This window comes from Phalacrocorax aristotelis, chromosome 3 (genome assembly GCF_949628215.1).
Source record: "Phalacrocorax aristotelis chromosome 3, bGulAri2.1, whole genome shotgun sequence".
NCBI classification, from domain to species: domain Eukaryota; kingdom Metazoa; phylum Chordata; class Aves; order Suliformes; family Phalacrocoracidae; genus Phalacrocorax; species Phalacrocorax aristotelis.
In genome coordinates, this window is record NC_134278.1 from 110,121,322 (window position 1) to 110,147,540 (window position 26,219).

At 35.7% G+C, this 26,219-nt stretch overlaps 1 protein-coding gene across 1 annotated transcript in view; it reads left to right on the forward strand.

Moving 5' to 3' along the window:
• Positions 1-26,219, forward strand: part of CAMKMT (calmodulin-lysine N-methyltransferase) — a 216,973-nt gene that overhangs the window by 3,145 nt on the left and 187,609 nt on the right. The window contains exons 2-3 of the mRNA XM_075089076.1: positions 2,677-2,843; positions 12,130-12,194. Of these exons, the coding sequence (XP_074945177.1) occupies positions 2,677-2,843; positions 12,130-12,194 (232 nt within the window). The remainder of the gene's footprint in view (positions 1-2,676; positions 2,844-12,129; positions 12,195-26,219) is intronic.

Sequence of the window (26,219 nt, forward strand, 5' to 3'; positions counted from 1 at the left end):
GATTTTTGGAAGAGAATCTTTCATTACAGAACCTAGAATATTATTTATTTAGATAATATTTGTATGTATGACCTGTGTACAAGCCCAACACCTGCATGGACCTGTAAAGATCTTGCACAGAAGACAGGGTCTTTCATGACTGAGAGAAGATCTTGAAGACAGTGAAACAAGGCTTCTGGAATTTTAAAAAATGAAAATATACAGGGGAACAGCTGAAAGTTACTGAGGGAGGAGATAAAGCAGCCACCAGCCCCAACCAAAGAACAGTGGTGTCTGGTGATTCCTTGCCCACTGTAGTTCTTTCTCTCTGCCATGACTAGAACCAAAAATGGTCTCTATTCTGCTGAGAAGCCTTCAGCTTGCTTTGATATTGGCTACTGGTTTTATAGGTCCCTGGGACACAGTCATTTATTATGGCAGGGTGTGGGAAGTTAGCGAGCTTTACCTTCACTGGAAGGGCATCAGGAAAATAGAGAAGTCTGTCTCTCAATGTCTTCAAAAAACTATTCCGAGTTTAAATACGTTTGTTACCTGGTTTTTGTCAGGGGATTATCCTGTAGCAGCAACAGCGTATCTTTGTAGCTTGTAACACAATTGTGATGCTTTTAGGAACTGACTTGAAGAAAAAATATTTTGATCCTAATGTAAAAATACAGAGTTAGATACAAAAAATGTAACACATTTGTGCTCTATTTTCTCAGTTATATTTAGGTTTTTAAAAGATTTTACCTGGTCTTGTAATTTTCAGATCTGTTTATTTTAGTTGGAGGCTGTGGGAAATATGTTTTTTTGAGTGCTCAAATACTCATGAAACTTTCTGCTAACCCAGAGAATGCATTTTACAGAGTGGCTAGAAGTTGTCTCTGTACAACAAGAAACTGAAAAGTGTTGTCACTGCTGGACTTCTTTTTCCTATTAATAATGGCTTACCTTTACTTTAAAAAAGCCCCCAAACAACATGGTTTTCTTTAGTTGTCAGTTTGGTCCATTTTGTTTGCAAGCATGCTGCTGTTATATGAAGGTCTTCATTCTGCTAGCCTTTTCATTTGGTTCTCCTGTTTTGATATTTTTGTGATTTCCTTCATATGTGTATTTTTCTCATGTGTTACAAAAGTAGAAGGAGTAGTGTGGACACAGCCATTTTTAATACTTTGATGAAAATGCCTGTGCCTTTCATATCCTGAGACCTGCCAATGAAAATAGATCCAAAAGCAGTAAGCCCGATGCATCAGACCTGCTGTTAGAAACTAACAGCATAGCAAATACAATTGCTCTGCTTACATATGTAGTATTTCCAAGTATCCTGCAAAATAACAGTCATGGTACCAACTTGTAAGGCTGTTGGAGGCGAGTGCATTTCCATTTAAAGCATGGTCAACAAAGGTTGGGTGCAGCAAAAAACCCCCAACAACTCTGACCTGTTGTTTTCTTGTATGCATCCCATATGCAAAGCTTCCATTTCAGGTTTCATAACTCTGGAGAGGTATTTCTTATTTGACTTCAGACTTAGCTCTGGTTGGCAAAAAACTACATTATGGTGCTGTCCTACTCAATAGAGCTATTCCTCGTAGCTATTTATGGCAATGAGTTTATTTCCTGCTCCATTTTTTTTTCTTCTTTATGGACTGTTTGTGCACCTTCATTTTAAAAATGCAATGGCAATTATTTATGTATTCTGTCCAATGTTAGGAGAAATAAGTTAAACCCAGGACATCTCTCCTTCCACATCACAGACCTAAAGGATAAGCCTTTTTTGTCTGGCAGGGAGATGCTAATTGTCTTCTGTGCAATGATACAGCTCAAATTGGCTGGGTGCTGGGTCTTCATGTACGGAGGGGTTGATACCTCTCTCCCCAAAGTCAGTTGAGTGCAGCGGACTATGCAGGGTAGTGAGCCTGTGTTTTCACTTTCCTGAGTGTTTTAATCATTAAAAAATGCGAGCAGTCACACCCTGTCTCTGCCACTGCCTCGAATTCTTTAGTATCTTGGCGCCGAACTCAGTGCTGTCAGTGTCATTTGGGGGCTCGTGTAAAGGTTGGCTAATGCATCAGTCCCCTTACAGGGGCTTGGTAGGCAAATATGCAGTTGTGCCATCTCAAAGTCTGGGGCCTGGGACAGGTAGCAAGTTTCTCAACTCAGGCAAGTTTGGCAGCAATTCTGCAAGTGCAGACTAGACTTCTAGTCTAGGAAGTAGTTTACCGGGCAAACACATATCACTCGGGCACCTGAGGATCGTGTTTTGGGTTTAGTCATTTAAATTCTACAGAAGATACCCCTGCTTTTTTTTTTTTTATCTGTAGGCATGTCTTGCTCTGTGAGACTTTCATTGTGGTGCTGATGGGAGGTTAAGGGGATAACCCAGTCTGCCTCTAATTCTGGTGTGGCTTTGCTGGAACAGGAGTTAAAAAAGCAACTTTGTACACTTGTGAACACAGTAAATTTGCTTTGCAGTTATTGAGACATAATAAATTCATAACCCATTCTCTTGACTCCACCATCGATACCACTGTTATTTTTCTCAGGCTTGACATACTTGGTCTAGTTATTCATAACTGTCAGCTAAGAGCATAGCTATTATGGTTGATTCCAGACTTGCCTCTTCAGTTAAATATGCCTGTGTTTGTTCTTTTCTTGAAAGTTTTATTCTTAATGTTTAATTTGTTCTTCATTTCAAAGGTTCTGAAGAAAAAGCACTTGAAAGATGTGCATCTCCAACAAGTGTCTGTAAGAAGGTTTGCATCGTTCAAACTCTTTTCAGTAGAAGACCAGAATACAGAAGAGGAAGCTGGGACCTGGGTTCAGTATAAAAGCATCTTTTATCCTGAGTACAGCGTGTCCTTGAGGTAACCATCATTTAAGTTTTAAGTACTTCTTAAGATCTTGTACAGGCCTCAGATATGAAACTCATTAGTCATTCTCCCAGTGTTTTGTATAACTAAGGCACAGTTTACAAATAAATTGTTAGATGTTATTTTTAGTTATTTGTTACAATAAGCAGCTTGTCTGATTTTTTTATTTTTTAGTACATTTCACTGAAGTGCCAGAGCTTGAATGAAAATACTGGTGATTGTACCTATAACAGAATGCAAATGTGAGCATTTATTTTATATTTCTAATAGTTCTCTGTTTTGACATTCTTCTGATTATAAATAGGATGTAAAAAAACTGAACACATTTACTTGTAATATTAATAAAAACTTTTCATGACATGTTATTCATAAAGATCTAAAAGCTTTTTGGTACTGATCTATATCTTATTCAATTTTCTTCTTAATAGTTCTTGTAAAACTCAATAATAATTTGGAAGCCAATTTGCAAAACAAAAGAATAAAAAACTTCCGACAGAAACATTAGTTTATACCTAATGAAGAAATCTGTTTTATAATAGAGCAGGTAAAACAAATGAAGATATCTGTATTAAAAACAAACAAAACAAAAAGACCCAAACAAAACTCACACAAAACTGAAAAAACCCCCAAAACTCCCAAAAGCCTCCTGAAAGAGTGCAGTGAATTCAGTAGCTTTAGCAAAACAGAAAGGTTTATAGCTCACTTCCATTACTATGTGGGTTTTGGTTTTTTTCCTTTCTCCTGCTTTAGTCTCCTTGTTCAGTTTTGTGCATATCTAAAACTTGGTTTTACCTCAACATGTATCACTGCAACAGTAACTTAAGCATCCCTGATTCAATACTTGTTTGCAGCCTTTAATTAGCCCTGCTGAGGGTGTAGGATTTTGCATTCTGTGCACAGTAGAGGATATTCTGGAGAGCATGAGTCATCGAAACTGTAAAGCGCATTTTGACTTTAATTTAAAGGTTCCAGTTAAATAAATCTTAGGTCTTAGTTTCTAACACAAACAAGTGACCATCATTAACCATGACATTTTTGGAAGGTTACAAAACAAAACAACAAAAAGAACAAAAAAAACAAACCAAAAAAACCCACCATAAAACCAACCTCAACCCTACAACACTACATGCAGGCTGCCTTAAATTTGCAGCTGGGTGAAAAGTCAAATAAGAAATTATTTAGAGCTTTATAAAGCCTTAATTTTCCATTTTCCAAGCTTATACTTACTGACACTAAAAGGCTTCAAAAGGAAATTTTTCCACGTGAAAATGCTGCCTATTTGTAATAGAAGTAGGTACAGTGTTTCTTCTGTGTATGGACTTGGGGAATGCTACAGATTTACCCACGTGCTTACAGTCTACCTTATCTCTTTGCACAGTGTTTCTCTTTCCTGGGTTTAGGTCCTTAGAGTCACACTGGTAATGGGAAATGTAAGGCGTTTAGGTAGAATTTAGGCTGAGCAAGTCTGCGATTCTTTATGCTGCAGTCCTGAACTCTTCATTCAGATTCTTTAGTTCACTACCATGGTTTGCAACAGTTGTTGCAAACGAGCGAGGACTTACTTGATTTACTCCTTACGCGAGTTTTAAGGTAGGATGCAAGCTGAGGTTCACCTGTGCTGGCAGTACAAAAGCCAAGGGAATGTCAGGCTGATCTTGCTCTCACATTTGATATTTGTGTACTTCTGTTTCCATCGCTTCCCATGTCATCATTTTATTCGGCATTTTTATTTGGCTAATACTAGCTTCACTGGTAGTAGGACACAGCTCAAACTGTAGGTTGCGAACAAGCGTGTTTTTTCATGCATGATTTTACTATTGGGGATCATTATATAGTATTCTAAGTATGGGGATTTTGTTTTAATCTTTTATGTTCCTCTGAGCTTGGCCAATGGAAATGTGCAGCTCGTGTGCTGGAGGATGTTCACAGTGGGTTTCAAAAACTGTATATTGAGGAGAATAGGGAGATTGTCTCCTGGTGGGGATTTTTATTTTCTCCCCATATTTTGTTCTGTTCTAGAAGGTACTCAGTGACCTACAAGAATGGTAATCACTGATCATTTTAGGAATAATGATCAGAACTTATACTTACAATTCTATGTTTTCTCTCTGTTGAAGTAGTGACAATAGATAGCATATCCTTATTTCAGAATATTGCAGGATGATGAAGGGAAGGAGAAAATACTTGCTCTGTGTTTTGCTAGGGACAAAGTATAAACCCTGCAACAAAATCTGCTTTACCTTAAGTCTGTATTAAATAAAGTTTCTTCTCTGTTTTTGCAGAAGCAGTAATTTAAGCAGGTAAACTTAACAGTTTAACATACGTAACAGAGCAACAGTTCTCCTTGCTGAAGCTTGTGTATCTAGAAGTTAAAATCTTGGAGTAAACATTGCTGGATATTTGAGAACTGATCCTATCTTGGAAACTTAAGGATCGTCTGTATGCCTGACAGTCTTACCTTAATTTTTCTCCTCCTATTGGCAAAATGTTAATTATTGTCATTTTCATGAATAGAAACAATTTTAACAAGATAAGAGCATATTAGTAACAATAACATCAGTCAGGTAAACCCAGAACAATGTGCTTGAGTAGGAGAGCCTTTTTATATCTATCTTTTTGTCAGGAAAAAATGTTGCTATGGCCCCTCTAAAATCTTGACGAAAGTGCTTTTGAATTTTCATCTACATGTTTTCCTTATGTATTAACATCTTCTTGGGAAAGCTCATTGCATATGTTGGATGTTAAAAGGGTTGTTGGCTAATATCTTGACAAGACTAAATACTTAAGAAAGTTCATAAGGTTGTTAGTGGCTTTTGGCAAAGAGTATAAAGGTCAAGCTATATCAGTTCAAGGGCTGTCAAAACTGATCAAATTGTATATTCAGATATGCTATGACCTAGCTGGAATTACTGCTCTAGAGGGACTTGGGGACCAGTTTGTTAGGCAAACAGAAGCTTCAGGAGGAGCTACCAGTTTTGTGCCTGCTTTTCTGACCTTCTCAATGTAGTTTTTTTTTTAATCAGCTGCTTTTTTTCTAATCAAAATCCGGTTGGGTTCACATTTGGGAAAGAAGAGCTTATGCCGTGGGTTTTTGTCACTAGTTTATTTTAGAATTATTCTTAATAACAAATCTGCCAAAGCAGGAAGTCAGAAGCCCTAATATAAGGCAATTTTTGCTTAAAAAAATTTAAGCTGCATTTATGTGTCATTTTGACTAGATCCTTGAGGTGACAACATCATTGATTAATTTTGAAAATCCCCATAACTCTTCTGGTTAAACACTGCTCTCTAGTGTGCTTAATGAAATGTAGATTCATTATACATGGTGGATGGTGGTCTCCTGAAGTTTGTGTAGGTACCGAAGTGCTTCACAGTAGCTCTGGGGTATGAAAATGTGTGTCCGAGGAGTGTGATTTATCTTAGCAGTATAAGATGTGTCAGAATGAAATTTCTTGTGTTATAACCCAGAATCTCATTTGACTAGCGTAGTCCCATTTGGATTTGTACTATATTTGATGCTCCTACACACTTGATCCTTGTCTTGATGATATGAACTGGGTGTAATCTAGTAATCTGATTAATCTAGTAATTGATCTGAGTAATCTAGTCTGCAGGTGAAAAATATAAACCTCATTTGGAGTGAAATTTCTTGCAAGCTTGACGTGGAAAAAGAGATCTTTCATTACAGATATTGTCTGGCCTTCTGGGCTTTTTCTCCATTAAAATAAGTTTTTATTAATGAAAATGCCGTGTTTATTTGTTAGCTTTGTTCAAGTTCTTTTTAACTTTGTGGGTATTTCACTTTGTTGTTAAAAATTATGCATGTGTTAAATACTTGTTTTCTTGGTCATAGGAAGATATAGAGCAAGTAAAGACATTTTCAAGTGTCTATTTAATATTGGTTTTCTAAATCCTTCTATTCTTAGTCAGGAATATGCTTTTAAATTTAAATTTTGTATGAATAGATCTAGCAATGACATGATTATAGATTAAAAAGATGCAGTGTCTCACTGCGGAGATGGTGTCTGTCTTTTAGACAGGAAAATTATTCTTTTATTAGAGTTAAAAAAAGCAATCAATATCTTCAAATTTTTTAGTTCAGGATATGGATTTACTTTAAAATTGTAGGCTCATTTTAAGCAATTAGAGAAGAAATAAGTTATTTCTGTGGTAAAATATTTTCTATTGATCAGTCATTTGGTGTTTCAAATACTAAAATGCAGAACTGAAAAGAAGTGTGTTAGCAGCTTACAGGAAGGGTTACATCTTTGTAAAGAGTGTTAAGTGTTCTTTGCAAGGTGTCATGCCTTTATTCTGAATATGAATGAACCTCTAGATGAAAATATGAAAGAAATTATTAGGTTATTCTAGACCTTTAGTTTAGAAATGAGAGGCATGTTATTTGGCTGTGGCAAGTGGTATGTTAGATGGTTTAGGAGTGAATTCCATTGGCTGTTTCTATAGGATATTTCTGCTAATAACATCTTGAAGTTTTAATGGCTTTTTGTTTTAGGGATAGACATTAAAAAAAATGAAGGGAAGCAGATTTCAAGGAATATTGCCTACTCCTTATGAACAATTTGTGCAGATATGATAAGCGTGCATTCTTCTGTTTACTGCGTGCAAAGAGAAAACTTGTGGATTTAGCAGCATAAGGGCTTGGCCGCAGGAGGAGGAAATTGAGGGAAGAGATAAAAAGTGATTTGGTAACATACTACTTTCATTCACTGTTGAAGCTAAGACTCTTCGATCATGTTGCCCAAGATATGTGTATTTGTGAAAATAATTTGTAGTCAAAGAAGGCACTGTTTTGGTTTCTTACAATATTAAGCTGAGATCTTGAACCGGTGTGAAAAACGAGCTATATTGTTTTGCTATACTCTGGCCCAGAAAAAAAAATTTGATCAGATAGGAAAGTTTGCAGATAACTCTGAGATCCTCACTGGGCCACAATGACAACTGATGGCGACACGCACCAAGCCTTTTTATAAAGTACCCTTAGCGGTAGCTTTTTCACCCTTATCTTGTCTTTCATTTTCCACAAATACTGTAGTTTTATTTTGTATCCAAGCTAATAATGTACGGTGATGTGTTGTGGGTTTTTTATTTTCATATGGAAATGTAATCTATCTTAGGTTTTGTAGTTTTTAAAAGTTTGCTATATGTATTTAGTTATTTGTATTATTATTTTTCCTCATTTAGATGAAGAATAATGTAAAAGAAGAGAAGGAACATAGTTTCGTTTCATTACAGTTGATGAAAAGCATACATTAATAGGGAGCTACTGAAGGATTTTTTTTATTCTACTGTCTACAGCTATTTATAAATACATGTAAAAGTCTGTGACTTGTGTCACCTGAATTGGAGAGGAAGGAATATTACTATGGTTTAAAGATACCTCTATCTTTCTGTGGCTTCATTTATACATCCAAAGTTGATTTATTCATAGTCCAGAATAAGGGATTTTGCTTTGCTTCATATCAGGAGAAACATGAGTTAATTTAGTTCTATAACTTACTGCCTCAGCCATAGAAACACTGTAGATCAGATTAACCATGCTGGCCTGAAATTCACTTTCTCCCTATATTTGTTTGAAATACTTTGATCTCAGCAATCACAGCTTTTAACTTCTTTGGAGTTCTTTGAACTGTATAACATTCATTACATATTCCAAAGCACTAAATACTAAACGTTCTTCTGTATTTTGAGATGCCTGTGGAAATTTATGGGAATTTTGGGGTTATGATTTAACCACAAGCTCCTGTGATTCCTTTCCTTGACTTCCATAATTCAGTGCACATGGCACTTAGAAACTCTTTATGGGCAGTTCGTAAGGCATACTGTGGAAAGCTGTGGTCATGACAGGCATTCATAGAAACAAGATGTGACACGTATTGGCAGTTTTCTCTGGCCTTGGTAATGGAGGAGGAGCTGATGGGATGGGGCAGTGAAGCAGCAGCTGTTACAGAACTGCTGGGGAGGTATATACAGAGCAGTGGATCCCAAAATAGAAGCCGTGGTTTTTAGGTGCAGGACTGAGTAGCATGATATTTATGGCAGATTTGGCACTAGAGAATACCTGTATTTGCAGGTGCATTTAATTTTTAATCTGCAAGTCAGATCTGTGATGGAAAGATGTTGGGGAGTAGCTGGTGCAGAGTTTGCAGGCTCTACAAATAGAGTCATCCCAATGGAGAAACATGTGGCTATTGCTATTGTTTGGAAGTGTGTCTTCCTGAGCTCTGCCTTTCACAAATAGATCAGCTGTTAGCATGGTGCTTTCCTCAGTCCTAAAACTTGTCTGAAATAGAAGTTATGATCAATTCTTAATTGTTTGGGTTCCCTAACCATTAAGTGATTACCAGTGGAATTTAAGTGCAGCTTCTTTAGCCTGGTATAGGGAGAAAAAGCTTATACCAGCAGGAAGAGGCATTTTCCTATCATGCTAATTGACTTGGGAAGATTGTTACTAATGTGGCGTAGTCTTAAAATAGTCCATAATGGTAATATAGTTAAGACCTGAGATGTGATTTTTTGGAGTAAATGAGAGCAGCTTTGCTATCCAGATCACTGTTGAGATAATGGCTGCTCCTCTCATTCTAGGAGCTTGAGCTTGGTCCCTGCTGTTGCTCAGTGAAGGTTTCATAAGCTGATCAGACTAAACCTGAGCCCTGTCCTGTTTCACAATGAGTGTGGAGTAGATCTGTGAAAGACCGAGGAGAAGGGGGGAGGTCCCTCATAGCAAACCTGGCTGCTTCTCATCGTTAAATTATGGCTCACTTAGGTGCTTGCCATGAACAATATTTGTGAAAGTGAGAAAGAGGTTGTTGAGACTGAGAGACTTTGACTGTTGCAGGCAGCCAGAAAAGGGTGACTGTGCAAAATGCCTCTGCTGGCCAAGAGAGCAAACGTTGGGGTGTGTTGTGTTCGTACTTGGACACTGCAAGCTTTTGGCCACTGCATGTTTGAAATTTGTGGGTGTTGATTTTAAATTATGGAAAGAATGTTTTATAATCAGAGGAAGAACTGATCCTTGATGAAAACTGAGTGTGCCAAAAATAATAATGTAGGTGAAGAACATTCACTGAGTCGAAGAAAATATCACCAAGATTTCAGGTCAACCTTAAAAACATTAGGTGCATGGCATGCATCTCTTGTGGAAGCTTAGCTTATTCTTCAGGCTGAGGTACTTGGAGCTGTCCACTTCTCATCTCCAGTTATAAACTGTTGATTTGGAAACAGCCTGAAATTTGGCTTAGTGATAATTTTAAGGCCAGTGCTATGGTTGTATCATTTCTCTTTTTTGCCTTTGTCTACCTTTTGACCCTGAAGTATATAAATTGTATTCTTTTCTAAACCAGGACACAACCACTTCTGTTTTTCTTTCTTCACAGTGTTCTGTTGAACTACAGGTGCTGATGGATGGCTAAACTGTTCATCCTCACCTTTGATTGCTTCACTTGCAGATTTGTGTGATAATCTCCTTTATATATGGTCTATGTACATAAAGAAATTGAGGGGAGGAAAAAAACAGACCAAACCATGTTATCCCAGGACTAATCTACGTGCCAACAAAGATTAAAATGTTTCTATACTGTCTTAGCATCTCCCCTCCATCTTACATTCATTTAGAAGATGAGATCGTCACAGCTGCCTGAGAGACCCTAACTGTTTCAGACATATGCACAGATACGGAGTTTGTAGGATGCTAAGGAGTCAGCGGGGGCCAATTTAAAGGGCAGCTTTGTGGTTGCAGAACTATTGATCCTGTCCAGTTTCTTGACACTTCCCTTGAATTAACTCTGTTACATCAGTTGTCAAATTTGATGGAAAATAAACTTGCCAGAAAAAAAAAAAAAGGAAGAAAAAGTGCATTTTAAGTACAGATGATCCATCAGAATTCTTGTAGGCTCCACTGCAGCTAAGGAATGTATTTTTGGTTTGTTTTTACCTAGCTGGGAGAAGAGGTCTAATGTCCAGTTGAATCTCATGTAATATCTTTCATCTATTTCACTGCCCCTGTTTTGAGTTCATTTCAGTTTGTTAACTTCATTTCCATTTGATTGTCATTATTTTAAAGAATTAATCTAGTTGCTGTTTGGTGCTTCTCAAAATTTAACATTTCAATGTCTATTTAATGCTTATGCTCACCAGAAGCTATAAATAGCACTTTTTTGCACTATAAAAACGCAATTTCATATTTGTGACAAGACTGGGTGTTTGGGGGGGGTTTTTTGGGTGTGGTTTTATTTCATTGTTACAACAGTCTTCCTTCAGGAAAGAAAAGCTGAGGGAATGAGAGAACTAATTTTTTAGGTGCTAGAATTGTTGGATTCCATCCATTTTTGCAGTGTTTCAAATTAGCATGTTCCTAAAAAGCCCTAGAAGCTGTATTTGAAACAGTATTAAAAGACTGTATTTTTGTATTTTACTGCCTTGTGGAATTCTTTTTAGATTTTTTTGTAATGCATTTGTGAAACAGCTTTGTGATCTGATTGTTGTAAAGTGTAATTTTTGTATTTTGTTCATTTTGGGCCTAGATTAGCTCAGAATAGGTATAAAAAATTTTAGTTGCTTTTTTTTGTGTGTGAATCCAAGTAACCTGACATTGATAACGTTTGGAGGAAGCTTCTTAGGCAAATTTTTGTTCAACTTTTGTGCAGGTTCTTTCTGCTGCTTTCAGTGTATTGCTCACTGTGTTCTAAAATTCGCTGTTGGTATGTGAAATTCAGTTAATTAATTTGTTATCCCCAGTTTTGAATGTTTATTTCTCTTGGGTTATGCAAATGTAAAACCAAAGAAAATGCAGCTCACTGAACACATTAATGAGTTTCATTGTTCACATTAATTAAATGAAGTGTTCTTGATTTTGTGGGAGAAAATAGGAGTTTGTGTACAGCTGCTGTTCAAAAATAGTCTGTTGTTGTTCTTCTTCAAAGCCATTTGCTTTTCCAAATTCTTCCTTTCCTATATGTGACTTCCACAACTAAACAAAAATTTATGCGCTTTGGAAATGTTTTCCTTTTGATAAAGTATTGGTTTCTGAGAAACATGTTCCTGGTTCATGGATTTCAGTGATGGAACTTTGAAGACTAGTGATTGTCCCCTTGTTTTCCCTTGGTAGCTACAGTAGGACCTGTTTGCTACTTGTCTCTGAAAGGGGTTTGTGAGAAGTGAATGCAGGCAGTGGACTTCTTCTCTGAAGAGGCAAGATGAGGTTGGGGTTTTTTTTTTTTTTTCATTGTTTATATGTTGCTAAAGTTACTATGTTTTCTTCCAGATTTCACAATGGACTCTTAAATGTTAAAGATGTTCTCACAAGTTTTGACAACACGGGGAATGTGTGTAAGTCATTGTTTATTTAAATATAGTACTATGTTAATAGAGTCTAATTGTATCAATATAAAATATTTCTCTATAAGCCCTCAATAACCATTTCATTTAGCTGAGGAACACCATCACTGCAGTCAGAGGTAATGGATCTACCTACCATAGCGTTTTATGTGTTACACTGTTTTATGCAGCACAGTTTGTGTGGACATACTGTTAAGTCATCCCAGTGCAGGTTATTTTTGGTTCTGTGACTGCAGTGGGAACATTAGAGCAGCTGAACTGGATTGGACAAAAAATTAGTTTATCCCGTTGATTTGTGTTGGCCAGTGGCCAGCACAGGCTATCTGAGGAACAACAGTGCAAGAAGATGGGAAGCAGACAATGATACTTGGAGAGGGTGAACTCAAACCAGAGGAAAACAAAAGAAAGCACATAGTCAAGTTGCAAAATTCCTCTCCATAGAATGTTTTGGATCCTAGAACATTAGATAAATTCAGGAAGGAAAGGGGAAAAAGTTGTGCAAGAAAAATTCAGTGTGGCTATTAAATATAAAGACATCGCTTATGGCTTAGGAAGTGCTGGATGTTAGGAGAATTAATGTGGCAGCAGGATGGTTTGTTTGTCCTGATCTTTCACTCTTGTCTGAGCATCAGTTACTGGCCACATTAACCTGAGACAAGATGAGCCATAAGTGGACCTTCAATGTTTGACCCAGTATGGCTCTGCTTCAGTATACTTATTAGTAAAATTATCTATTCTGTTAATGGACTTGAATTATAAAACTGTCCTAGATCATGGAAAAGAAGCTAAGCAAAAATATTGAAACATTTTTGATGCAATGAGTAATAACTATTATATAACTAACATTTACAGACATATAATTCTTGCTTGATTATTCTGCGTTATTTTTCAGGTTCGTTGATTTATTTTCAAACAAACAAACTGATAGAATAAAGTTGTGGGGGGGTCTCTGTAGGTTTGCCAGATATTAAAGAAATGTTCATTTATCTATCCCTCCTTACCAAAGCAATGACATAGAAACTGTTCTGATATATATGTGTTTCATCTTAGAACTCCAGTCTTAGTCTTCCAAAGCTATGTTTCAATAAATATTGGCTTTTCACTAGCAAAAATGTAAATTTATTTAATAAACTTTTGCCTTCAAAAGGAAAAATAATAATAAACTACGTGCTCTCCTTTTTAAAACTTGCCAGCTTTCATTCAGTTCTGAACATTGAAGAGAGTTATGTGGTCCTGCTACAAAATACTTCAGGATATGTTCTTTAGCTGTTCTCAAAGAGAAAGCTTTTCTCTGATCGAAAAATATATTTAAGGGATATATGACTATCCAAATTAAAAATACTAAGGCTGACAAAGAAAATTCACATTTGTAACTATGTTGACGTCAGCTACAGATGTAGGCATCATGAGCTGAATGATAAAAACATTTAGATTTAATACGTTTAGGATCTGGAAGAAAATATTTTGCTTAAATTACGAGAGGCGCTTAGAGAGATTTGACATTGTAGATTCTCAGAATAAGAAACTAGGAGTCCTATAACAAGTTACTTTATTCTCATAAACTGTTCTCAATAAGGGAAAAAATTTGGGGAAAAAATCCAAACTGGGGTTTCAGATCCAGAAAAAATATTGTTATATTAGCTCATTAGATAACAACTTGGGTATTTATTTTGAACAGCAAAGAAAATCCCCCCCCTTTTTTTTTCCTGTCTAAAGTGCTTCGCATAGTGGATCAAGACAGTGTACTTTACTCTGTTAAACATACTAACATGATTTCTTAATCTTTATTCTTTGTGTAGATTGTGATCAATCTACACAAATTTCCTTGTTAACACAAAGAATTTACTCTGCTAAAGTTTTCATATGCTTTCCTGTTGATAGATGTGCTGTCAGCTCTTATGTGAACTTTTTCCAGTATTTCAGCTACTTTCTTACTGATTGCAGATGGTAGAACAAGACTTATACTTTAATAGTCACACTACCAGTGCTAACATAGAAGTAATATGATATTTGTAGTTCTTACTGTTACCTGTGTATACAAAGATTCACATTTGTCCTTTTGGATTCAGTTTTGTTTTGAGGGTTCATGCTGTGCTATTATATACAGTGTTTGCTAAGTCATTGCCAGATTCACTCTTTCCCCATTTTTAAATGTCTGTGTCTGTAAGTGTCTGTATTGATGTACATATTGCTGATTTATGCCCATGTTACTAAAGACTCTAGATTATGCTCTGTTAGGGTAACTGTAAAATAGTTATCTTCTGGCAGCATGCACTACTGGCCTGGAGGATAATAATCATACTTTTCTGCTACCACCTGTATGGAGTAAACGTCCCCAGTGTCCAACCCAGAGTAACTATGTGTGTGTCACACCATCATAGTAAAGTTCCCCCAACCATGTGTTTACTGAGCTGCTCTATTCAGATCATACCTGACTGATTTCAACTGGCTCTTTCTTTGACCTTTTTCTGTATATTTCTTGGCTCTCTTTGTTTTAACCCACAGTGGAAATAGGTAGTAATCCTGCCTCCTTTTACCCCTAAAGGTAACGATAGTTCTAATATTTATAAGATTAGGTCAACTATTTTTTACAATTTACAATTGGTGTTCTTTAAGGACGTTGTATTATCAAATTACCCAAAAAGAAACCCCAAACATTTCTAAAACGATCTTTAGCAGTATTAGGTATTAGAAGAAATAATCTAATATTAATGAAGCTAGCCAGTATTGAACATATTATCAGTCCCATCTACAGTAGCATGCTCTGTGAGGGGACCCATTGTATAATTCTAGACCTTAATGTTCTTTTGGCACACACTGCATAGTCAGAATTTATTTACTGGGCACTAAACTTCACTTAAATGATTTGGACTGAGTTATCAGAAAACAGTTAAATGTTTTAGTGTTCTGTGTGTTTGTTTTGGCTGCCATACTGAGTATTTATCAAGAAGATTAATGTTTTGCTAGAGGTTATTAGATTATGAAATAATTGCATATTAAACAGATTAGATTTCATAAAAACCTGAAACGTGGCATATTATGTCCTTTTTAAACAAAATAATTTGTTTCAAATAACATGGTTTGTATTGTTTTGGGAAGAGTTTTTTTGTTTGTTCTAGTAATGTTCCTGGGTACCTTGTGTTAAAACAAGCTCTTTCAGGGAGCATTTCCATGGTCTTTTTGTTTCACTTTTTGGTCTTTCTGCTTATGGTCTTTAACAGCTTCATCGCCATGCACCATCAAAAGAAGAGTGGTAGAGCATCTCTAGTTAATACCACTTTCTCTACACTCCCAGTAGATACCAACCCAGTGCAAGATGTGCCACTAGCTGGCAGCATTATATAAAATATCAATAAGCGGCTTTTAAGGAATACTTGTGACTGCTTCCAAAAATGCTGCCTTATACCAGTAAGGCTAGTAAGGACAAAAGTGGAGCCAACTGCAGTAGATGTAAATAGCATATTGCAGGTTCCCAAGCGTTAACTCTGGAAGTTGCCGCTGCACAACGTCTTGTTCAAACTTGCTACCTACACTTGTATTCTGTCTTTTTAAAAAAGATTTCTGAAGGTGCATTTTCACTCTATGGTTGCTACTGTCAATGAAAAGTCACACTACAAATTACAATTGGTTTTCACTTTCCCAGAAAAACACGGAAATTTTTCCTCTCCTGTTCATCCTTTGTAAGAGAGCAGTTTGTGAAAACTCCAAATGAATTCTCCACCCAGGCAGGATGCAATGCTAAACGCACTTCATTCAGCTTTAATTCTATGCATAAACAGGAGGCAAGGCAAAGAGGGCTGGAATGAAGGAAAGGATTAGTCTGTGCATTTTAGACAACAGTGTGCCATGTTAAAAAGATGGTACATCCTGAGACCGTCACTAGTCCTAAGTCCTTTAAAAGAACTAATGGATCCCAAGCAGAAGGTTCAGTGGTGGCATTGTGGGATAGCATCAGCTGGCTGCAGGAGCCACATGCCATACTCATCCTTGCAGAAGAAAAATCTCTTCTGCAACAGACTGTCCAAAAAGCAAGGAAAATTCTGCAAGAATGAGCTTTTGAGAGTATCACCTTCCCCTGCCTTTTCTAGTGGGAGAAAGCAGTTACGACTGAAATGCTTGTATAATTATATCCCTGCAGTAATCATTTCAAATTATGTATATATTTAAATTAAGTGAAATGATCAAGGGCCAAAATATAAACTGCTTTACTAATTATCACCAGTCTAAGCAAGCTACAGTGTCTGTAAAGGAGAATTTTAAGCACTGAAATAGAGCATGTTTTGGGTTTTTCATCTAGTATCTACCTGATGTAACACAGAAACAAGATATTCCAGAGTGCTTACATAGTATAAGATTGCAAATATACTATATGTCATAGCAAAACATTTTCTTGTAAACTGTGCATGGCAGTAGTTAATAATGTAATCATTTTCAAGAAACAGCATGCTCAATACATCTTAATTTTATTTTCTACTTTGTTGAGTGCTCAATTCCATGTTTGGAACTAAAAAAGCAGCAGAGGGTGCTACAGTTACAGAGCTACCCAGGCACATATTCCAAAGTTGTTGTTCCTGTGGGCAAGTAGATCCTGCAAAGACTTAAGCTTTCAGTTTGGGGTAGAGCTAAATAGGATAGCTTTAAATTCTGTCACCTCTGTTTATACAGAAAAACAGGTAATCAATGTGAAATCCAGAAAAAGTAGAATTACATATTCACTTGTTTTCTTGAATTTTTTTAAAAAAATGTTTTATTGCTGGAAAATGTTGCATAGTTTCCTGAAGACATAGTGTCTGGATTTAGCTACCGTTAGAAAACATCCTCTCACCATCTTTAGAACTGTGTTTGTGCTAATTTTACATATAGAAATTCCTGTCTCTGCAAAAAGTTTTATACTGGAAAAATTCAGGGTTTTTTTAACGTGTGTGTGCTTCCCCCCAATAAATGAGCTAGCAATTTGAAGAATATTTTTGCCTCTTCATATAATATTTTTCATGAAAATAAGAGAGAAGGATTTTTCTTAAATTTCAGGTCCACATTGGTTTTTTTTTTTTTTTTTGAAAGAGCATATCAAGGAAAAAGAAATTAATTATTTTTCTCCTTTTAGTTGTCACTTCTTTTTTTCAGATTTTATTAATTTTAAAATTATGCTTATTTGAAACTGGTAATCTTGTAACTTCTTTTTCTTTTTATTTGCATTTAAGAAATTGTAAAGATCTACTTTAAAACAAAGAACTTTTCCTTCTTTCTTCCTTCCTCTCAAATAACTAGAATGAGACGGGTGTCTTCTTTCCTGGTAGTAGTATATAAGGATGAGTTCAGAGAGCTGCTTGTTTCTTCGGAGCTCTTGCGGCATGACTCGAAGATATCTGAGCTCTTCTATGGAGAGATTGTGGCTGCTATGCTACTTCTATGCCTGGAAGGATAGACACCATCAAGCTACCTGGTGAAAAGGGTAGGACAGCATCCTAATCCTTAAAGCAGCAGAGGTGCTCCTGTATTTCATGTAACATTGCCTAGAATCACCAAGGGAGCAGACGGCATTTTTCAGGTGCTACCATGGAAGTTGCCCCCTTTTTTTAGAGGAAACATCTTGTTTTCTGTGGTGAAAAGCATACCAACTTGAATATGCTTCCTCCTCTCCGTGCCTCAGTAGGTATTCTCACCTGAAGAAACTGCCACTTGTTGTCTGCTGAGCCTTCTCTCATTTCACCGGTGTGGCAGTTTGAAATTGTTTACCATGTCAGAACCTCACACCCTCTTGAAAAAGTCTTCAACAAAAAATAAATTGACAGGAAGAGTGTTTGGATAGCAATGATACATGTCATTTTGAATGAAATAACGTATTTATGATACCTACAATTTACTATTCACTATGCAGCTTCCTTTTAAATAAAACATTTCATGATAAAGGTTAAGAAAAGCCAGCTGTTTCCTTCCATCCCTACTCCCCCTCCCCATCCAATTCACTTCACTGATTCGGTTTACAGCATCATCCCGAGCAGTCACATTGACAAAACTGGAATAAAGCTTATGGAATGGAGCAGAAAATAAGTATATGGGGAGAAGCAGGTACCTTTTAAATTATTCTTGGTACCAGAATTGTTTTTATGGAACTGTTCTCTCATGGAGCATCAGTGATTTCTCTGTTTTAGAGTGCTGTCCCTGCCATCTTCTGCTTTTCCCCACTCACTAAAATCTTCTGTTTATGAGGAGCCTAGATGTGAAAAGAATAATCGTAACTGTGATCAGTGATCTGTTTCCTCTCAAGGTTTGGTTGTTCTTTGTGGTTTTTTTTTTTGTTTTTTTTTTTTTTTAATACTACGTATTCCAACATAACCTAACTCAGTGCCTGTACTTTGAAACATGGCACCAGCTCAGAGGAGTAGGAGTTGAGGGAGACCAGCTGAGCTCTTCTGAGTACACTCTTTCTTCCTTGATATGTTGGAAGTTTTTGTAATAATTTGTAATTTGTAATAATTGATTCTCCTGCTCACAATATTCCAGTGAAAACCTTTTGGTAAAAATATATGAATATGTTAGAGCAACTGCAGTTTTCTGTATTGCTGAGTAGTGTTTTGTACATTGGCACGCTGATTAGCTGAGTTTTTGCGTCACATCTGTTGTCTTAATCTGTATAAAAATTGTTGGCATGTTTCTAAGAGTACTACTCATGCTGGTCTGACTTTATGCACTGGTGTTGACCTTCTAATGCATGGGTGTTGACCTTCTGAGCAATCTGAAGCATTTTTGAAAGTATTCCATGTATTCTAAATGGATTATCATGAGAACTTGGATCTTTCAATTTAAATTAATTAAAATAATTTGAAGATAGGGCATAACACCTTAAATTAGATTGGTAGAAGAAGAGTGTGAATTATTTGAATTCATTTCATGGATTTTACTTTTACATTAGATAACTTACCTCAATCACCTTTTTAATTGAGATAGGGTAGGATGACAATGGTAAGCATCCATTTAAGATGTACTATGTTATTAATTAAGCTTAGTCTTTTGTTGCATTGTAGAGTTTTCTCTTAGAATATTTCAAATTTGAGCATAATTAAAATAAATAGTTTCAAATTAATTTTGTTTAGCTTGCTGTGCAGTAGGTTGTTGCAGTTTGGAACTTGCATGTTTCATTGTAATAATTCTTTTTGTTTTCACCATTCCTTTTACCTGCCATGTTCTAGCCATACTGTCAGTGCTGCTCTTCACAGAAGTATAGGCATGAGGTGTAAAACATGTTCAGGAAATGCCATGCTTGGAGTACATCCTTGAGTAGCTACCTTTTGGTCAATACCACACAAAGTTGCTGGTGAGATCTGACTTACATGTCAGATGTGCCATTTCTCTGATTGTAATACAGTCTCATCAGTGGCTGTAGTGTGGAGGTAGCAAGGACAGTCCCTGTTCTTTGTTTTCTCTGTACAAATGTAACTCCAGAGTCAGTTTTCTTGATCAGCTCTGCACCTATCTTAACCAAATTTTATTTAGGCTTTGTCAAAAGACTTTCTAAAGTTTTGATGTAAGACATCTACTGCTGCAGCCTTATATACAAGCTTCTTGTCTTGTTGCTCTGGTGAATAGTTTTTTAATTACAGGTTTTAATTTATTTTTTTGTTGTTATACTTTATCATGAAATATGCAACAAAAGAATGAAAGACATGAATCTTTTTTAGTTTTTAATTATGTGAAGATGAGGGAGAGGATGAGTTGAATGAAATATTATACTTAATTATAGAATGCATTATTGTCTTCTGTACTGAAAGTCACCTGATGATTTTCTGTCTTAAAATTTTATTCAGTTCCTGAAAGCCATTGTTTTAATAATTTGAAATACAGATGTATCATATCTAAGCTTCTATGTATAATTTTGTCTTGTAGTTCTTTGCTCTCCTGGAGAACTCTAGCTACACTGAGCTGTGTATTGGTTTTGTGATGTGTTTGGTAGTCTAGCAAAGATTAGAATAGGATTGTAATAGCCCTCTACCCTAGTACTCTCTACCTCCCACCTTCCGACACGGTAAATGTGACAGAATGTAATGTGACAGGGGCTTTTTTTGCTAATTTGGGAGTACTCATATGTGTTTGTGCTTCTTGCACCTGAGAAATGGAATTCTACAGGTCATATTCAGGACTAAAAAGAAAGTAATTCGAGCCTGTTATACTTTTGAACATCAACTCCTTGTTTAGTGATATTTTTTGTGGAAGTGTGACCTGTGCTTTGTGAATTAAATTTTCATTCTTTCCATCCACGCTAGTGCTGGCTGAATGTGCATTTCACGATCTAGATTTTTTTTTCCAATTCAATGTCTAGGTTTTCCTTTTTATTTAGGCCATTTCTGATATTTTAAGGTAGTGTTTTTTACCCTTGTTTAAATGTGTGTTTTATATCAGCTCAGAAGAGGGTAAGTATCGCATGATACTCTCAAAAGCGCTTTTTTGGTGTTAACAGATCTGTGCAATGTCACATCTGTGAAATAAATATTAGATCCATTTTGCAGGTAGGAACTCTCGTAAGCCTCTGGATTGATTTGTTACAGAGCTGCTCTTGAGGTAGAAATGGGAGACAGAACCAAGACAAGTTAAAGTGGTGGTATGTTGAGGGCCACTAGGAGACCTGACTTCTAACCTCTCCCACATATAGTTTTATTGTAGGCTCTTTGTTAAATTGTGCAGTGCTACATTTTCAGGAGTGCCTGCTCATTTTAAATGCCTCCCATTTGGGTTGCCTAAAGTGAAGGACTTAGAGCTGTGTCGGAAAAGAGATTTGGGCATTGCTGAACTGAACTTCAGATGCCATGACAATAAAATTTAATCCTTCTTCACTGAAGGAGGTGTTTCTGCACATGTAGTGACATGGGCTGGAATTTACCGCAGGTGGCACTCCAAGATTTGTGTGTCATTAACTCTCTCCATCTTTGGAGTTTCAGTTCAAACTGATGCATTCAGAATCTTAAATCTTTTCCTTTATTTAGATGCTTCAACTGTGCCCGACAAAAAGTATGGAAGGAATAACTTTTTTCTTTTTTTTTTCCTTTTTTTTTTTACCCTCCCATGTGGCAGCTGCAGATTTTATGTAGAATTTATTTGTTTTCAGACACAAGTCTAGTGGTTATAAGAGTCACCAGGTGGCTTCATGGAAGTAGGGGAGGCCAGCACACCTGAATTAGCAAAGGGAATGGGCTTAGAGCTTTTATGTGCTCATTTGCTGGAACTGCTTTTGGACAGTAAGACAAGAAACAATATTACTGAATGTATTGGGTAATCCCTCGTGACAGTATGCCAGGAAAAAGTTCCACTGCACTCTGCCAGTAGATATGATTTTAGAATGTGAAAAGACCATCTTTATGCATGCCTCACTGTAAGCATGTACCCAGTTCCATGAACTTTACCTGTTCACACAGCTAAAACACTCTATACTCTTAAGCCATTTTATGAATCAGCACTCTAGTATAAATTCTGCCAGGCTAGAAATACTGGAATGCCTTTGCAATAAAAGATATGATGGCTAAGCAGCTTGTATACGGGGTCCTTTTTTGCTGTATATTGGTTCTCATTTTGAAATTGTGGCAATTTGAGCCAATTCGTAGATTTATTTTTTATTTAATTGGATGTTCCCAAAGCAGAAAATATTATTTCCTTTTGTTTCCTTTAGACTCTGCTAAAAATGAGCTTAGCCAGGTAAACCAAGTCTTTTTATTACTACTAAGAATTAATTTTATAATTTTGTCAACAACCATAATCCGCTTTTAAAATCATGCATTAAATTTTCTGTTGAAAACTAATACAAATTCCCTATGAGGAATGGGTGTTCATCTCCTGTGAGAGAGGCTTAGTTACAGGTGAATCTGAGTGAATTCTAACATTATTTTCTAGGTTAAAGAGGAAGATGTTTTAATCATAGTTTGTCTGAGAAAATATTTTTATGTGGGTGGTTTTCGATTGGTTGGTTTTGGTTGGACTAGTGCACTTACTTAGTAAGCAGCAGTGAACTATCGGCATTTATGAACTCTAATGTTTTTCTCTTTGACCACTTAGTAGGCATTGCTTTCATGGGTGGGGGTGCGAATTAATAACAAGGGCTGGTTTTGTTGCCTCTGTTTTTAGTTCAATAATAATCTTTGAAAAAGGTTGAAAATCCATGGGTCTAAGGTATGAGATGAAGGTTATGCTTTTTGTTTCAGTTTGTTTGGGGTTTTTTTTGGTGGTAAGACATTTGTCACTTTCTTGATCTCTATTTAGGTTTGGTAAAACACAGTTTACATTGTTTTTTGAAACAAAACTCTGATATATAGCTGTCAAGTTAAAGGATTTATGAAGGAGCAAATGCACACAGCAATTTAATTATCCTTTGCTGTATGTAGGCACACTCTTAGCAAATGTTGAGACTTTTCTTATGAAGAAGCAGACTTTTTACTTAGTATAAAAGTTGGGCATTAAAATTAGAACAGCTTTGTAAGCCTTGACTTAAAAGTAATAACATTTAAATGGTAGTAGTATCAAAAGGCAACATCCTCCGATGATTTTAAGCTACCTTTTGAAGATGTATAGCTACTCAGGAAGGCAGTAGAACCAACAAAATGCTTAAAGATACACAGGAATGAAATGGTCATGCAGGTTTGGCATTTAAAAGCGAGGATCTCCCATCTAGTTTCTAAATGGACAGTAAAACATACTGTCTTTGAATTTATCATAACTTTAAGGAAAAAAACCCGCAGGTATACACTAAGAAACTAGAATCATGAATCAAGGGAGCGACAGACAGCTTTTGGAAGCTCTCCAAATAATACCTGCTAAATGTTTGCTCAGCTAAGCTTCCTGTTGAATTCTTTTCCTTATTTTCAAAGCACCTGTTAAAAAGAAGTATTTATCCTTCCCATTCCCATTGAATTTTCCAGTTCCACAATTAGAAACATGCTGTCATATCTAGCATTGAAAAAAGTTAAATTATAGTGGTGATATTAAATACATATTCAAGATCAACTACTTAGCAGATACTTTGTTCATTGCAATCTTTTTTTCTGATAAATGCTTTACAATGTAAATGTTTGCATAATGTAGCAGCTGCATGCATGTCTTCTGTATTAACCTCCAGAAGTTATAATAACTCACACTTTCCTTTGGCAGGCAAAAGTAATTATGATAACAATCAACATATATAATACAGAATTCCAAATATTTAGTTTTCTTGACAGTACATACAACACAACAATATAGATGATTTCAAATGAAAATTGATAGAGATAATCTAAGTGCTTTAAATCTGCTGTGATTCTCATTATTTCAAATATGTATTTCCTCATAATTACTATAGCATTTTCTTTTGAGGATTCTATTTATGTGCTCTTCAGAAAATGATATGGTAAATATTTGGTATTAAGGTACACAGCCACATGTTTTACTGTTTGTTAGGGTAAATGACAGCCTAACAGAAGGGGAAGATGTTATGCCAGATAGTTCTGCAAGGCTGATCTAGAATCAGACTGAACTGCTGATGAGTGAGAACAATTAATGAAAATTCTGTGTTTTCATATATCGTGTCTTTGCTTTTTTTTTTAAGAATAAGCAGATTTGTCTAAGTTTGGCATTTAAAGGGCTCTGTACAACTGCTGTAAAAATTGAGCCTGAACTATCAAAAACAAATAGGCAGAATCCTGAAAATGATGACGCCAATTATACCATTTAAGATCCTTTTACAAATCTGAGCATATAAATATAGGGATTTGATTTGTAATTGCAAAATGTTTCTTATTCCAAAATGAGAAATAGACATGTACCGATCAGAAAGTTTATCCTGTGATTTTTAAGTAAATCAGTTTAATTGACGTGGACTTTTTAAATGTGTGTGTATTCATATAAATGTATATAGAGGTGCGTGTATATATATAGAGGTGTGTGTACATGTCTGTATATAATTATTATACATATACTTTTTTTTCCCACATTATATATATGGAAGAAGAAAACCTGTTTCCTTAACAGGGTTTTTTTAGTAAGATGTTGTCAAAGATTTATTTTACCTGACAGTTTACTTATAGCCTGCCTAAAATAAGATCTTATTGGTGACATATTGTAAGATGATGAAACTAGAACTTCAGTGTGCCATCTTTCCCCAAATGTTTGAAAGCATTGTCAGCTTTTGAATTAGTGTCATATTTTTTCGATTGTTTTTAGTACAAGTCAAATTTGACTTGCCTTAGTAACATAAAAAATCTCATTGTCTTCAGCAGGTCTTGTCAAATGAGTGAGAAACATTGTCTTCTCTCTAAAATTGATTACAAAAAACCCCAAAATATTTTAATTTGAATGAGGTGAGAATCTGGTAAGTATTGAATTTTGTCAGTGCTGAATAATAAGGGACCTGATAATTGCAAGTTGGCATAGATATGAGTAGCAAATTTTACTCTTCCTCCTCTTTTTGAATTGGGAATTTGAATGTTAGGATAGCATAGAAGCAGACAACAAAACAAATTGAGTACTTGATATTCCAAAAGTACCCTTCCAAAAAAGAATACTGAAGTAATACAGCTAATGCTTTATATGTATTATTAATTTCATATTAATATATTTAATATTTTGTAGATTTTGTAGATACATATTTAATAATTTGTATGTATATATATCATAATTTGTAGATTTTGTAAATTTCATTCATGTATATTTATATACTGTGAGGTATATTATGTGGCAGTATTTAGGTACATGTCACTTCCTAAGGCATACGTGCAAGACAGCTGTGCTAAGGGTATAGTGGCATTTCCAAACTAATTTTGTGATTTCCTAAATCAAGTATTTTATTTTACAACCTTGATCTGACTTTAATGGAAATGCTTGCTGTAATTTTGTATACAAATTTGTGCTGTAACAATTCTATGCACAGACTTCGGATCACAAAACCAAACATCCTTCATGCCGTGAAGTAGCACTTGCTGAGATAACTGGCATGCTTTTGCAGAAAATGTACCCAGAAACAATCATGTTTTTTTGAAAGTATTATACATCTTCATATGCATGTGTAACCCTTACACTCTGAATCATCCTGTGATTCATAATGCTGTTATGTTTTAAGAAATATATATATTTCTATTTTGAAGTGCATTACTAGTGCATGGTGCTCAAATTGCATACAGTAGTATAGCAGTTGGTGGTAGATTTCAGTATCCCTGCGTGAGTCCAAAAAATATATAAAATTAAGCTTGTGTTGTTTTAGGAAGCATCTAGTTTTTGTACCTTTTGTTACAAAGTTGCAAAAACTTATGGTTAGAAAAAAAATTGTCACTCTTCTAACTGTTGACATTCATGTAAGAGTCAAATTCTAAAGAGTAGCAAAACGTAATGTTGCTATCTGTTTTCCTCAAGACCTACCTAGCCTCAAAGTGTGCATGGGTTGTATATTACACTTGAGAAAAAAAATGTATGTACAACCTATGCCATCTCTCTAAGAGGCATGAAATCCAAATATTTAAAACCCCACCTTGCTAGCACATTCGGTACGTGTTGCTGGCACTGTAAGCACTTTCGATTTATTGTATCTAGTGTAAATGTGGTCAGTTTAACAAACTTTTAGTTTGTTGTTGTGAATAGTCATATAAACACTGTTTCTCTCGTGATCAAAGTTAGACTTCATTGTTGCACAGAGCCTTAATTTAGTAAGCTTTTGATAAAGGGATGTTCTTAATTTGGAATAGGTATGTAATGAATACTAGGAGCTGGTAAACAATAGCAGGGAATTTTAAACAAGTGTTGACTGAGAACTTTAGAAATCCTTATTGTCCTTATATCTACTTTGAAAGTTACTTTATTCAGTTTTCTGACACAAAGACATCCACCCCTATTGTGAAACCGAACCCGAAAGCCAAGTATTGATTTTTTTTGTTGTGTACATTGATTGTATATTGAACATAGAATCAACCTAAATATTATATAAACAGACCTTCTACAAGATCACAGAACATAAACTGTCTCGAAACTGCGTGTGTATAGATAATAGCATACACCAAGTATACACCAATC